The 13,055-nt window shown below is 36.5% G+C and overlaps 1 protein-coding gene across 3 annotated transcripts in view; it reads right to left on the bottom strand.

Annotated features, from left to right (window-relative positions):
* The window catches only part of Usp (retinoid X receptor ultraspiracle), a 79,649-nt gene that overhangs the window by 12,800 nt on the left and 53,794 nt on the right, over positions 1-13,055 (bottom strand). For 2 of the 3 annotated variants that reach the window (XM_076780154.1, XM_076780152.1), the window contains 3 exons: positions 5,555-5,684; positions 2,623-2,784; positions 49-355 (listed from right to left, as the gene is read on the bottom strand). In XM_076780154.1, the coding sequence (XP_076636269.1) occupies positions 49-355; positions 2,623-2,784; positions 5,555-5,684 (599 nt within the window). The remainder of the gene's footprint in view (positions 1-48; positions 356-2,622; positions 2,785-5,554; positions 5,685-13,055) is intronic. The other variant, XM_076780153.1, reaches the window with a different exon arrangement.

Genomic DNA, 13,055 nt, shown 5'->3' with positions numbered 1-13,055 from the left:
CTACTGTTGCATAAGAGCATTGTAAATCATTTTGATAGGAGTATTTACCTCGTAGTTCCCTTGCTGTTCCAGCTTGCACTCCACCCGTTTCTCAGCCTCCAAGATGCGCTCTATGGGCATGTCAGAGTGCAAACTGCTCGTGCTCTCCACCTCGCTCTGATCCCTCTCCTTGGTGCGCTGGCGCTCCTCCTGGACAGCCTCCCTCTTCATACCCATGGCCAGGCACTTCTGGTATCTGCAATACTGGCACCGGTTTCTCTGCCTCTTGTCTATGATGCAGGACTTCTCCTCGCGACACGCGTACGACAGGTCCTTGCGGACGGTTCTCTTGAAGAATCCTTTGCAACCCTCGCAACTAGAATAAAATTTCAACTTTGAGACACTGGTAGACTGAAACTCCCACAAATTCCTGTTAGTACGCTCACTAACATGGTGGTCACTAGCCACTACGCTCTTGTTGGGAACGAAAGGCTAGTTTTACTGTTTTTCACCAGGGCCTGGCGAGACTCTTGACTTTTATTAGGCTCTTGCAGTCTTTTTAACAGTTTCCAAGTGTTTTCACAGGTTTCTGTCCCCTTTTTCACCCCCTTTGCTATTAGTTTCACAGTCTTCTGAAGACATAGGGTGTTCAGAGCATTGTTGTTGCAGTATTCTTAATCTACTTGTGGCTACATGTGCCCTACACCCTTGAATTAACAGTTAATGTGATTGTGGGGTAGTTTGTTGAGTTGTCATTTGACCCCCCCAGCCCCCTCAATTGTTTACAACCGAACAACCCTGATGTTTATGAAATTGTGAATAACTAGGAATTTATTTTCGGTGTATTTTCACAATGGCGAATGATTTCTTATTTTTTTCTCCTGTTTTCACTCGTGTGATGAAAACAACAACAAGCTAGGTAATTTCTACGGATTTTTCTGTTTCGATTTTCAAAATTGTGTGCAGAAGGGTAGTAAGGGGGTGCAAATAAAAAGAAGTTTCAGATTTTAACATTGGATGTTTTTGATTGAAATTGATACTGCAGATTTAGTGATTTTTCGACACTTTTCAGAGAGTTTTTAATACTAAATTTACGAACGTCCATTTTGATCAATATCTATCTAAAAATTTCACCTACTCGAATTTTTTTCTCGAAATTGGGTGGGATTTTGAGGGTATGTCTAATGACCAAAAATGATTGTAAATGACCCCTCCAAATAAATATAATTTTTTTAGAACGATTTGAAATTTTTTAATTTTGTCTAAAAATTTCTGTATTTTCTCGATTTTTTTTCTAGGAAATGGGTGGGATTTCGAGGGTACGTCTAATGACCAAAAATGATTGTAAATGACCCCTCCAAATAAATATAATTTTTTTAGAATGATTTGAAATTTTTTAATTTCGTCTAAAAATTTCAGAAGCTTCTCGAATTTTTTTCTCGAAAATGGTTACGATTTTGAGGGTACATCTATTGACCAAAAATACTCGTAAATGACCCCTCCGATTAAATATAATTTTTTTAGAACGATTTGAAATTTTTTAATTTTGTCTAAAAATTTTAGTATTTTCTCGAATTTTTTTCTCGAAAATGGTTACGATTTCGAGGGTACGTCTAATGACGAAAAATACTTGTAAATGACCCCTCCAGCTAAATATAATTTTTCCAAATCGATTTGAAATTTTTTAATTTTGTCTAAAAATTTCAGAAGCTTCTTGAATTTTTTTCTCGAAAATGGTTACAAATTCGAGGGTTCATCTATTGACCAAAAATACTTGTAAATGACCCCTCCAAGTAAATATAATTTTTCCAAATCGATTTGAAATTTTTTAATTTCGTCTAAAAATTTCAGAAGCTTCTCGAATTTTTTTCTCGAAAATGGTTACGATTTCGAGGGTACGTCTAATGACCAAAAATACTTGTAATTGACCCCTCCAAGTAAATATAATTTTTCCAAATCGATTTGAAATTTTTTAATTTTGTCTAAAAATTTCAGAAGCTTCTCGAATTTTTTTCTCGAAAATGGTTACGATTTCGAGGGTACATCTATTGACCAAAAATAATTATAATTGACCCCTGTAACTAAATATAATTTTTTTAGAACAAATTCCTCCCCATTTAGGAGAAAAAAATTCAGGAAAGGTGGATAAATATTTCGACAAAATTAAAAAATTTCAAATCGTTCTAAAAAAAATATCGTTACCTGTGGGGGTCAATTGCAATCATTTTTGGTGAACAGACGTACCCCCAAATTCCTACTCATTTCCTAGAAAAAAATTCGAGAAGATGGTGAAATTTATCTACAAAAAAGAAATTTTAATGACAGATTCTAGAGCCCAAAATAAGACGAAAATGAAGAATACCAATTTGTCGATCGAGGCTTCGTTAAAAAGTTATTAACAATTGCAACTGTAGTGGCGCAACCAGAGAGCCGCCCACGCGCCACCACAGATACAACTGTTAATAACTTTTAAACGAAGCCTCAATCGACAAAATGTTATTCTTCATTTTCGTCTTATTTTGGTCTCCAGAATCTCCCATTAAAATTTCTCTCCAAATGGTCAACTATAGTTACCCTAATTACGATTTAGTTTTGGAAAATTTCTCGAAATGAGTGATTTGCAATTAAGAAATATCGACTCACCTGTAGACGCCGTAATGTTTGCCGCTGGCACGGTCCCCGCAGATCGAGCAGAGGTGTTTGCTGCCTGAGAGGGGGTGGTTGGGCGGGTAGGGCGCCACTGCTTTGTTCTGGCCACTCGGCGACGTGCTCAGGAGGTTGCTGTGACAACCAGCGTTGAAGGATCTTACATGCAAAGAAGAGCGTAACGGAAACTCAACCTACGAAACTACGGCCCTGGGTCTGGCAAAATACTGTCTGCAATTTCTCGAATTTAACCAGAATTTAGAGTCCTCACAAATAAATATTGCTGGCGAATAAAACGGAGACAAAGCAGTTAATTGTAACAAAATTTCTTGACTTTAAAAGATGAATTTGAAAAATTTGAAAAATTTGAAAAATTCTAAAAAGGAGTGTGTGGAAAATTAAAATTGTTGATGCAAACGCATGAAATGCATATTTATTCAGCCAGCAATGATATTTTTCTTTTTGAATGAATTTTTTATTTTGTTGAGGGAATAGTTGATGTGGGGTGAAACAAAGGGGAAAGTTATTTTTTAATTTGTTGGGAAAAATTAGTTTTTGCAGGGGGGGGGGGGGAAATTGAGTTTGATTGATGAAACTGAAAGGTGATTTTGATAGTGTGACGAGTATTTTGACAATTTCTCCGAAGGCGTGGCTAATCTGAGAGTATTCCCTCGATTTATGACTAATTTAAGTGTATTCCCTCGATTTATGACTAATTTAAGAGTATTCCCTCGATTTATGACTAATATAAGAGTATTGTCTCGATTTATGACTAATATAAGAGTATTCCCTCGATTTATGACTGAACTAAAAGTATTCCCTCGATTTATGACTAATGTATTCCCTCGATTTATGACTAATTTAAGAGTATTCCCTCGATTTATGACTAATATAAGAGTATTGTCTCGATTTATGACTAATTTAAGAGTATTCCCTCGATTTATGATTGATCTAAGAGTATTTCCTCGATTTATGACTGATCTAAGAGTATTTCCTCGATTCATGACTAATTTAAGAGTATTTCCTCCATTTATGACTAGTCTGAAAGTATTCCCTCGATTTATGACTAATGTATTCCCTCGATTTATGACTAATCTGAGAGTATTTCATCGATTTATGACTAATCAAAGAGTATTCTTTCGATTTATGACTAATCTAAGAGTATTCCCTCGATTTATAACTAATCTAAGAATATTCCTTCGATTTATGACTAATCTAACAGTATTTCCTCGATTTATGACTAATCTAACAGTATTCTCTCGATTTATGACTGAAGTATTTCCTCGATTTATGACTAATCTAAGAGTATTCCCTCGATTTATGACTAATATAAGAGTATTCCCTCGATTTATGACTGAACTAAAAGTATTCCCTCGATTCATGACTAATTTAAGAGTATTTCCTCGATTTATGACTAATCTAAGAGTATTGTCTCGATTTATGACTACTTTAAGAGTATTTCCTCGATTTATGACTAATCTAAAAGTATTCCCTCGTTTTATGACTAATGTATTCCCCCGATTTATGACTGAACTAAACGTATTCCTTCGATTCATGACTAGTCTGAAAGTATTCCCTCGATTTATGACAAATTTAAGAGTATTCTCTCGATTTATGACAGAACTAAAAGTATTCCCTCGATTTATGACTGAACTAAAAGTATTCCCTCGATTTATGACTAATATAAGAGTATTCCCTCGATTTATGACTAATATAATAGTATTCTCTCGATTTATGACTGAACTAAAAGTATTCTCTCGATTTATGACTAATTTAAATGTATTCTCTCGATTTATGACTAAAGTATTTCCTCGATTTATGACTAATTAAAGAGTGTTCCCTAGATTTATGACTGATCTAAGATTATTCCTTCGTTTTATGACTGAACTAAAAGTATTCCCTCGATTTATGACTGAACTAAAAGTATTCCCTCGATTTATGACTGATCTAAGAATATTCCCTCGATTTATGACTAATCTAACAGTATTCTCTCGATTTATGACTAAAGTATTTCCTCGATTTATGACAAATTTAAGAGTATTCTCTCGATTTATGACAGAACTAAAAGTATTCCCTCGATTTATGACTGAACTAAAAGTATTCCCTCGATTTATGACTAATATAAGAGTATTCCCTCGATTTATGACTAATATAAGAGTATTCCTTCGATTTCTGACTGAACTAAAAGTATTCCCTCGATTTATGACTAGTCTAAATGTATTCTCTCGATTTATGACTAATGTATTCCCTCGATTTATGACTAATTTAAGAGTATTCCCTCGATTTATGGCCAATATAAGAGTATTCTCTCGATTTATGACTAATATAAGAGTATTCCCTCGATTTATGACTGAACTAAAACTATCCTCTCGATTTATGACTAATTTAAATGTATTCTCTCGATTTATGACTAAAGTATTTCCTCGATTTATGACTAATTTAAGAGTGTTCCCTCGATTTATGACTGATCTAAGATTATTCCTTCGTTTTATGACTGAACTAAAAGTATTCCCTCGATTTATGACTAATATAAGAGTATTCCTTCGATTTATGACTGAACTAAAAGTATTCCCTCGATTTATGACTGAACTAAAAGTATTCCCTCGATTCATGACTAATTTAAGAGTATTTCCTCGATTTATGACTAATCTAAGAGTATTCCCTCGATTTATGACTAATATAAGAGTATGCCTTCGATTTCTGACTGAACTAAAAGTATTCCCTCGATTTATGACTAAAGTATTCCCTCGATTTATGACTAATCTAAGAGTATTCTCTCGATTTATGACTAAAATACACCCTCGATTTATGACTGAAGCATTCCCCCGATTAATGACTAATCTAAAAGTATTCTAAAAGCATGTCAGTCAATTTCGTCTACTATATTTTTGTTTTTTTTGATTATTTAGTATTTTGCAGCGATACTTACCCGGGACTATTGGGTCCAGAAGGGCTGAAATTTCCTGGATTGATGAGGGTCGCTGTATCTGGCTTCATGTCGAGAGGGCTCTGTGGACCCACCGAGGACATGGACATATTGCTGTTGTCCAGACTCAACCCTGAAACACGAAATTTTTAACCTCGTCAGAGAAAGAAACCCTTTTTTTGGAGGGTTTGTGCTGTAAATTGTAATAACTTCTGAACGGATTGGACGATTTTAATTTTCAAAAACGCAAACGCCGCGTATTTTAGTGTAGAATATATAGAAATTGTAAAAATATTCAAAAAGTTGATGCCTGACACCGCAAAATTAGAAAAACTCCATAAAAATAATCCAATTTTCAAACGACCATAACTCCTACAATAGTGAATATATTTCAATGAAACTTTTTTCTAAAGTAGAGCTCATAGGTACCTACAAAAAAGTATTAGACAACTTTTCTGTAGGGCGTCAAACAAAATTACTAAAAATCAAAAACGAATTTTTAAACGAAATCGACAGGGGGTTGGTGCCTAAATTTTTCGACGAAGAAAAAAAATTTCAAATCGTTCTAAAAAAAATACTATGAGCTGCAGGGGTCAATTACTATCATTTTTGGTGAAGAGTCATATCCTCAAAATCCTACTCATTTCCTAGAAAAAAATTCGAGAAGCTTCTGAAATTTTTAGACAAAATTAAAAAATTTCGAATCACACTAAAAAAATTATATTTAATTACAAGGGTCAATTACAAGCATTTTTGGTCATTAGACATACCCCCGAAATCCTGCCCATTTTGGAGAAAAAAATTCGAGAAAGTGGATAAATTTATCAACAAAATTAAAAAATTTCAAATCGTTCTAAAAAAAATATTGTTGGCTGCAGGGGTCAATTACTATCATTTTTGGTGAAGAGTCATATCCTCGAAATCCTACTCATTTCCTAGAAAAAAATTCGAGAAGATGACGAAATTTTTAGACAAAATTAAAAAATTTCGAATCACACTAAAAAAATTATATTTAATTACAAGGGTCAATTACAAGCATTTTTGGTCATTAGACATACCCCCGAAATCCTGCCCATTTTGGAGAAAAAAATTCGAGAAAGTGGATAAATTTATCAACAAAATTAAAAAATTTCAAATCGTTCTAAAAAAAATATTGTTAGCTGTGGGGATCAATTGCAATAATTTTTGGTCATTACACACACCCCCGAAATCCTACTCATTTTCGAGAAAAAAATTCCCGAAAGTGGAACTTTAAACATTAATAACTTTTCAACAAAGTCTCGATCACAAAATTTTAATGACAGCTTCTAGAGGCCAAAATAAGTCGAAAATCAAGAATACCAGTTTGTCGATTGAGGCTTCGTTAAAAAGTTATTAACAATTCTATCTGTGGTGGCTCTCAGGTAGCGCCACTACACATAAAACTGTTAATAACTTTCAAACGAAGCCTCCAACAACAAAATGTTATTCTTCATTTTCGACTTATTTTGGTCTCCAGAATCCACCATTAAAATTTCCCCCAGGGTTCACCTAACATTCTATAAAAAAACACCCCATGTTGCACACCTCTTAAACCCAAGCAACTTTCTCATTCAAAATACTTTTTGCATACAAACAACGCACACTTTGCAAGTTATAGAGGCATACAAATCACACAGACGAACCACTATGTATATTTAGTACTATATTTTCCTACCAATTCCATTAAAAGTGGTAAATTATTTCATTTGCACTGTCTGTGACTGGTCAGAATTATTCCTGAAAAGGTTAAACGATACGTGGCGCGGTGACATCGAGCGCTTTTTTCCCGCGCAGCGTGTAATTACGCCGAGGCCGACCAGCGACTTCTATTTCGAGTGTTAGGGTCGCCCGATTGCGTGTTTCTCATCGCCGCCGCTTTAATTACGCAACGAGTGTGCAAAGTGGACCGAAGGTCGTCGACAGACTGCAAAAGAGCGCCAAAACGCGTCTATCGACGGCCATTTTGTTTGGTTGAAATCTCCTATTCATTGCACGCTTCATCAGAGTCTCCATTAGGATGAGTTCCACAAGGATTTGAGGAAGGATTTTGAAGGTAAAACGAGTCAAATTTAGTTCTAATTGAGTACCCTAAGTGGTCATGATTCCTCAGAGCCGTAGGAAGGCGATCGTAGTTGTGGACGCGGCTTTAACCGCGTTGAAAGGGGAGGCGAGAGTGGCTGCAAGGCCAAGTCCGGTGACGGCGTGTTACAAGCGGCGCAACACGCCAGTGCAACGCTCGAAACTCACAACTATAGCGACAACAGCTCGCCATAGTAGTCTCCAGTCTACCATAGTGATGCTGACACAGTTGCAGTATCGTGGAATCTGCTAGCTGCTCTAGAGCGTAGAGCAAATGGGCTACCAGTCGACCCTTAGGTGCTCTCCAGGGATGACTGGTTGGGTAGACACCTGCAAACTCAACTGGGGAGGCTTCCTCTGACGCTGAAGAGTAATCCCCATAACAACAAGAGGGTTTTTACCTGTTCAGAGCTGGTATTTTTACATTTGCGCCTCTCAGTGTTGCCCTATCCTCCTTTGCCTCTGTATGTTTTGCTCACGCCATTTGTCATGGGATTGAGTTGTGACCAGCTCAGCCAATAATGACGAAGCATCTGAGAGCAGGTGTCGTTATTATGCTATCGCCAAACAGCCTGCCTAGCCAACAAGTCATCTTTGCGTAGTAGCATCCAGTGGTGACTTGTTGGCTAGGTAGCCACAAACATGACGGGGCGGGGAGATGAGGCCTTTGCAGCGCCTCATTCCACCTGGTGAGGCTTCCTCTGACGCTGAAGAGTAGTCCCCATAACCTCGAGAGACTTTTGACCTACTCAGGGCTAGTATTTTTACATTTGCGCCTCTCAGTGTTGCCCTATCCTCCTCTGCCTCTGTATGTTTTGCTCACGCCATTTGTCATGGGATTGAGTTGTGACCAGCTCAGCCAATAATGACGATGCATCTGAGAGCAGGGGTCGTTATTATGCTATCGCCAAACAGCCTGCCCAGCCAACAAGTCATCTTTGCGTAGTAGCATCCAGTGGTGACTTGTTGGCTAGGTAGCCACAAACATGACGGGGCGGGGAGATGAGGCCTTTGCAGCGCCTCATTCCACCTGGTGAGGCTTCCTCTGACGCTGAAGAGTAGTCCCCATAACCTCGAGAGACTTTTGACCTACTCAGGGCTGGTATTTTTACATTTGCGCCTCTCAGTGTTGCCCTATCCTCCTCTGCCTCTGTATGTTTTGCTCACGCCATTTGTCATGGGATTGAGTTGTGACCAGCTCAGCCAATAATGACGATGCATCTGAGAGCAGGCGTCGTTATTATGCTATCGCCAAACAGCCTGCCCAGCCAACAAGTCATCTTTGCGTAGTAGCATCCAGTGGTGACTTGTTGGCTAGGTAGCCACAAACATGACGGGGCGAGGAGATGAGGCCTTTGCAGCGCCTCATTCCACCTGGTGAGGCTTCCTCTGACGCTGAAGAGTAGTCCCCATAACCTCGAGAGACTTTTGACCTACTCAGGGCTAGTATTTTTACATTTGCGCCTCTCAGTGTTGCCCTATCCTCCTCTGCCTCTGTATGTTTTGCTCACGCCATTTGTCATGGGATTGAGTTGTGACCAGCTCAGCCAATAATGACGATGCGTCTGAGAGCAGGTGTCGTTATTATGCTATCGCCAAACAGCCTGCCTAGCCAACAAGTCATCTTTGCGTAGTAGCATCCAGTGGTGACTTGTTGGCTAGGTAGCCACAAACATGACGGGGCGGGGAGATGAGGCCTTTGGAGCGCCTCATTCCACCTGGTGAGGCTTCCTCTGACGCTGAAGAGTAGTCCCCATGACCTCGAGAGACTTTTGACCTACTCAGGGCTGGTATTTTTACATTTGCGCCTCTCAGTGTTGCCCTATCCTCCTTTGCCTCTGTATGTTTTGCTCATTCGTCATGGAACTCTTTTGCAAATGACAGTATCCATTCCACATGCACGAGAGGAGCTATGAATTATGCAGGGGGACACTATGGGAAGCAAGAATGAGGGAAGAATGACACGAAAAGAGGGGAGCAAGAGGATGAAACACTCGACCTACGCCAACGACGAGTCAAGTGCGTTGGCTTTTGAATATTTAAGAGATATTCGCCTTTTAAAGGCGTCTGGTGAACCTGATTTTCAAGGGTAAAAGTGAACTTGGAGTTGGGGATGGTCATGCAACGCATCCAGTATCGATCGCGACCACCCAACAGGGTGGGCAAACGCAATGGAGGGTTGTAGCTGCTTCACTAGATGAGATCTCTTTCTGTTGAACGTTTACTACGATACTGAATGAAAATATAAGACACTTTGAATATTTCGTGTATTCTGCATATACAGGGTGATCGAACACACCTGGGGGAAATTTTAATAGGGGATTTTAGGGGCCAAAATAAGAAGGAAATGAAGAATTCCAATTTGTTGATGGAGGCTTCGTTAAATAGTTATTAAAAAATTTCGAATCGTTATGAAAAAAATATTGTTAGCTGTGGGGGTCAATTACAAGCATTTTTGGTCATTAGACATACCCCCGAAATCCTACGCATTTTCGAGAAAAAAATTCCTAAATGAAAATCTAATATAAAATGGTTTCCCGAAATATCATGCATATCTTCAGAACGTCATAACTTCTGAACGGATTGAAGGATTTTAATGTTTAAAAAAGCAATCAACGCGTATTTTAGTAGAGAATATGTAGGAACTCTAAAAATATTGGAAAAGTCGATCTTTGATCCCGTAAAATGTGAAAAACCCCATAAAAGTGGTTCAATTTTCAAGCGACCATAACTCCTACGATAGTGAATATATTTAAATGAAACTTTTTTCTGAAGTAGAGCTCATGGGTATCTACAGAAAAGTATTAGACAATTTTTCTATAGGGCGTCAAACAAAATTACTAAAAATGAAAAACGAACTGTTAATGAAAATCGATAGGAGATAGGTGCCTCAATTTTTCGATGAAAAAAAAAATTTCAAACCGTTCTAAAAAAAATACTGTGAGCTGCAGGGGCCAATTACTATCATTTTTGGTCCTTAGACATACCCCCGAAATCCTACCCACTTTCGAGAAAAAAAATCGAGAAAGTACTGAAATTTTTCAGACGAAATTAAAAAATTTCAAATTATTCTGAAAAAATACTGTTAGCTGTAGGGGTCGATTACAAGCATTTTTGGTCCTTAGACATACCCCCGAAATCCTACGCATTTTCGAGAAAAAAATTCCTAAATGAAAATCTAATATAAAATGGTTTCCCGAAATTTCATGCATATCTTCAGAACGTCATAACTTCTGAACGGATTGAAGGATTTTAATGTTTAAAAAAGCAATCAACGCGTATTTTAGTAGAGAATATGTAGGAATTCTAAAAATATTGGAAAAGTCGATCTTTGATCCCGTAAAATGTGGAAAACCCCATAAAAGTGGTTCAATTTTCAAGCGACCATAACTCCTACGATAGTGAAAATATTTAAATGAAACTTTTTTCTGAAGTAGAGCTCATGGGTATCTACAAAAAAGTATTAAACAACTTTTCTGTAGAACGTCAAACAAAGTTACTAAAAATAAAAATGAATTTTCAAACAAAATCGATAGGGGGTAGGTGCCTAAATGTTTCGATGAAAAAAAAAAATTTTAGATCGTTCTAAAAAAAATATATTTAGTTGGAGGGGTCAATTAGAATCATTTTTCGTCCTTATACATACCCCCGAAATCCTACCCAATTTCGAGAAAAAAATTCGTTACCGAAAATCTAATCTTTGATCATGAATGAATGATTCAGGCGAATCTTTAAAATGCCATAACTTTTGAACGAATTGAACAATTTCAATGTTTAAAAAAGCAATCAACGCGTATTTTAGCGTAGAATATATAGAAATTCTAAAAACATTCGAAAAGTAGTTCTATAACCCTCTAAAATGAGAAAACCCCCATAAAAATGGTCCAATTTTCAAACAGCCATAACTCCCACAATAGTGAATATATTTTAATGAAACTTTTTTCCAAAATAAAACTCACTGATACCTACAAAAAAGTATTAGACAATTTTTATGTAGGGTGTCAAACAAAATTATTAAAAACTAAAAACGAATATATAAGAAAAATCGACAGGGATAGCTGCTTAAATTTCTCGTCGAAAAAAAAAATTTCGAATCGTTCTAAAAAAAATATTGTTATCTGTAGGGGTCAATTACAATCATTTTTGGTCATTAGACATACCCCCGAAATCCTACCCACTTTCGAGAAAAAAAATCGAGAAAGTACTGAAATTTTTCAGACGAAATTAAAAAATTTCAAATTATTCTGAAAAAAATACTGTTAGCTGTGGGGGTCGATTACAATTATTTTTGGTCCTTAGACATACCCCCGAAATCCTACCCAATTTCGAGAAAAAAATTCATTACCGAAAATATATTGTCCGATCATGAATGAATGATTCCCCTGAAGTTTCAAGTGTTTCAAATCATACTAAAAAAATTATATTTAGTTGGAGGGGTCGATTATAATTATTTTTGGTCCTTAGACACACCCCCGAAATCCTACCCACTTTCGAGAAAAAAATTGTTTACCAAAAATCTAATGTGAAGCTTCCCTGAGAAATTTCAGGCAAATTTTTAAAACGTTGTAACTTCTGAACGGATTGGACGATTTTAATTTTCGAAAAGCCAAACACCGCGTATTTTAGTGTAGAATATTTAGAAATTCTAAAAATACTGTAAAATTTGATGTTTGACATCGCAAAATTAGAAAAACCTCATAAAAATGGTCGAATTTTCAAACAGCCATAACTTCTACAATAGTGAATATATTTAAATGAAACTTTTTTCTGAAGTAGAGCTTATGGGTATCTACAGAAAAGTATTAGACAATTTTTCTATAGGGCGTCAAACAAAATTACTAAAAATGAAAAACGAACTGTTAATGAAAATCGATAGGAGATAGGTGCCTCAATTTTTCGATGAAAAAAAAAATTTCAAACCGTTCTAAAAAAAATACTGTTAGCTACAGGGGTCAATTACTATCATTTTTGTTCCTTAGACATACCCCCGAAATCCTACCCACTTTCGAGAAAAAAAATCGAGAAAGAACTGAAATTTTTCAGACGAAATTAAAAAATTTCAAATTATTCTGAAAAAAATACTGTTAGCTGTGGGGGTCAATTACAATTATTTTTGGTCCTTAGACATACCCCCGAAATCCTACCCACTTTCGAGAAAAAAATTCATTACTGATAATATATTGTCTGATTATGAATGAATGATTCCCCTGAAGTTTCAAGTGTTTCAAATCATACTAAAAAAATTATATTTAGTTGGAGGGGTCGATTATAATTATTTTTGGTCATTAGACACACCCCCGAAATCCTACCCAATTTCGAGAAAAAAATTCGAAAAGGTGCGAAATGTTTTGAAGAAAAAAAAAAAAAATTTCAAATCATTCCAAAAAAAATACTTTCGTCTGCG

This window comes from Colletes latitarsis, chromosome 12, assembly GCF_051014445.1.
Source record: "Colletes latitarsis isolate SP2378_abdomen chromosome 12, iyColLati1, whole genome shotgun sequence".
Taxonomy (NCBI): Eukaryota; Metazoa; Arthropoda; class Insecta; order Hymenoptera; family Colletidae; genus Colletes; species Colletes latitarsis.
The sequence above is the reverse complement of the archived record's forward strand: the minus strand, read 5'-3'. Positions and strand labels throughout refer to the sequence as shown.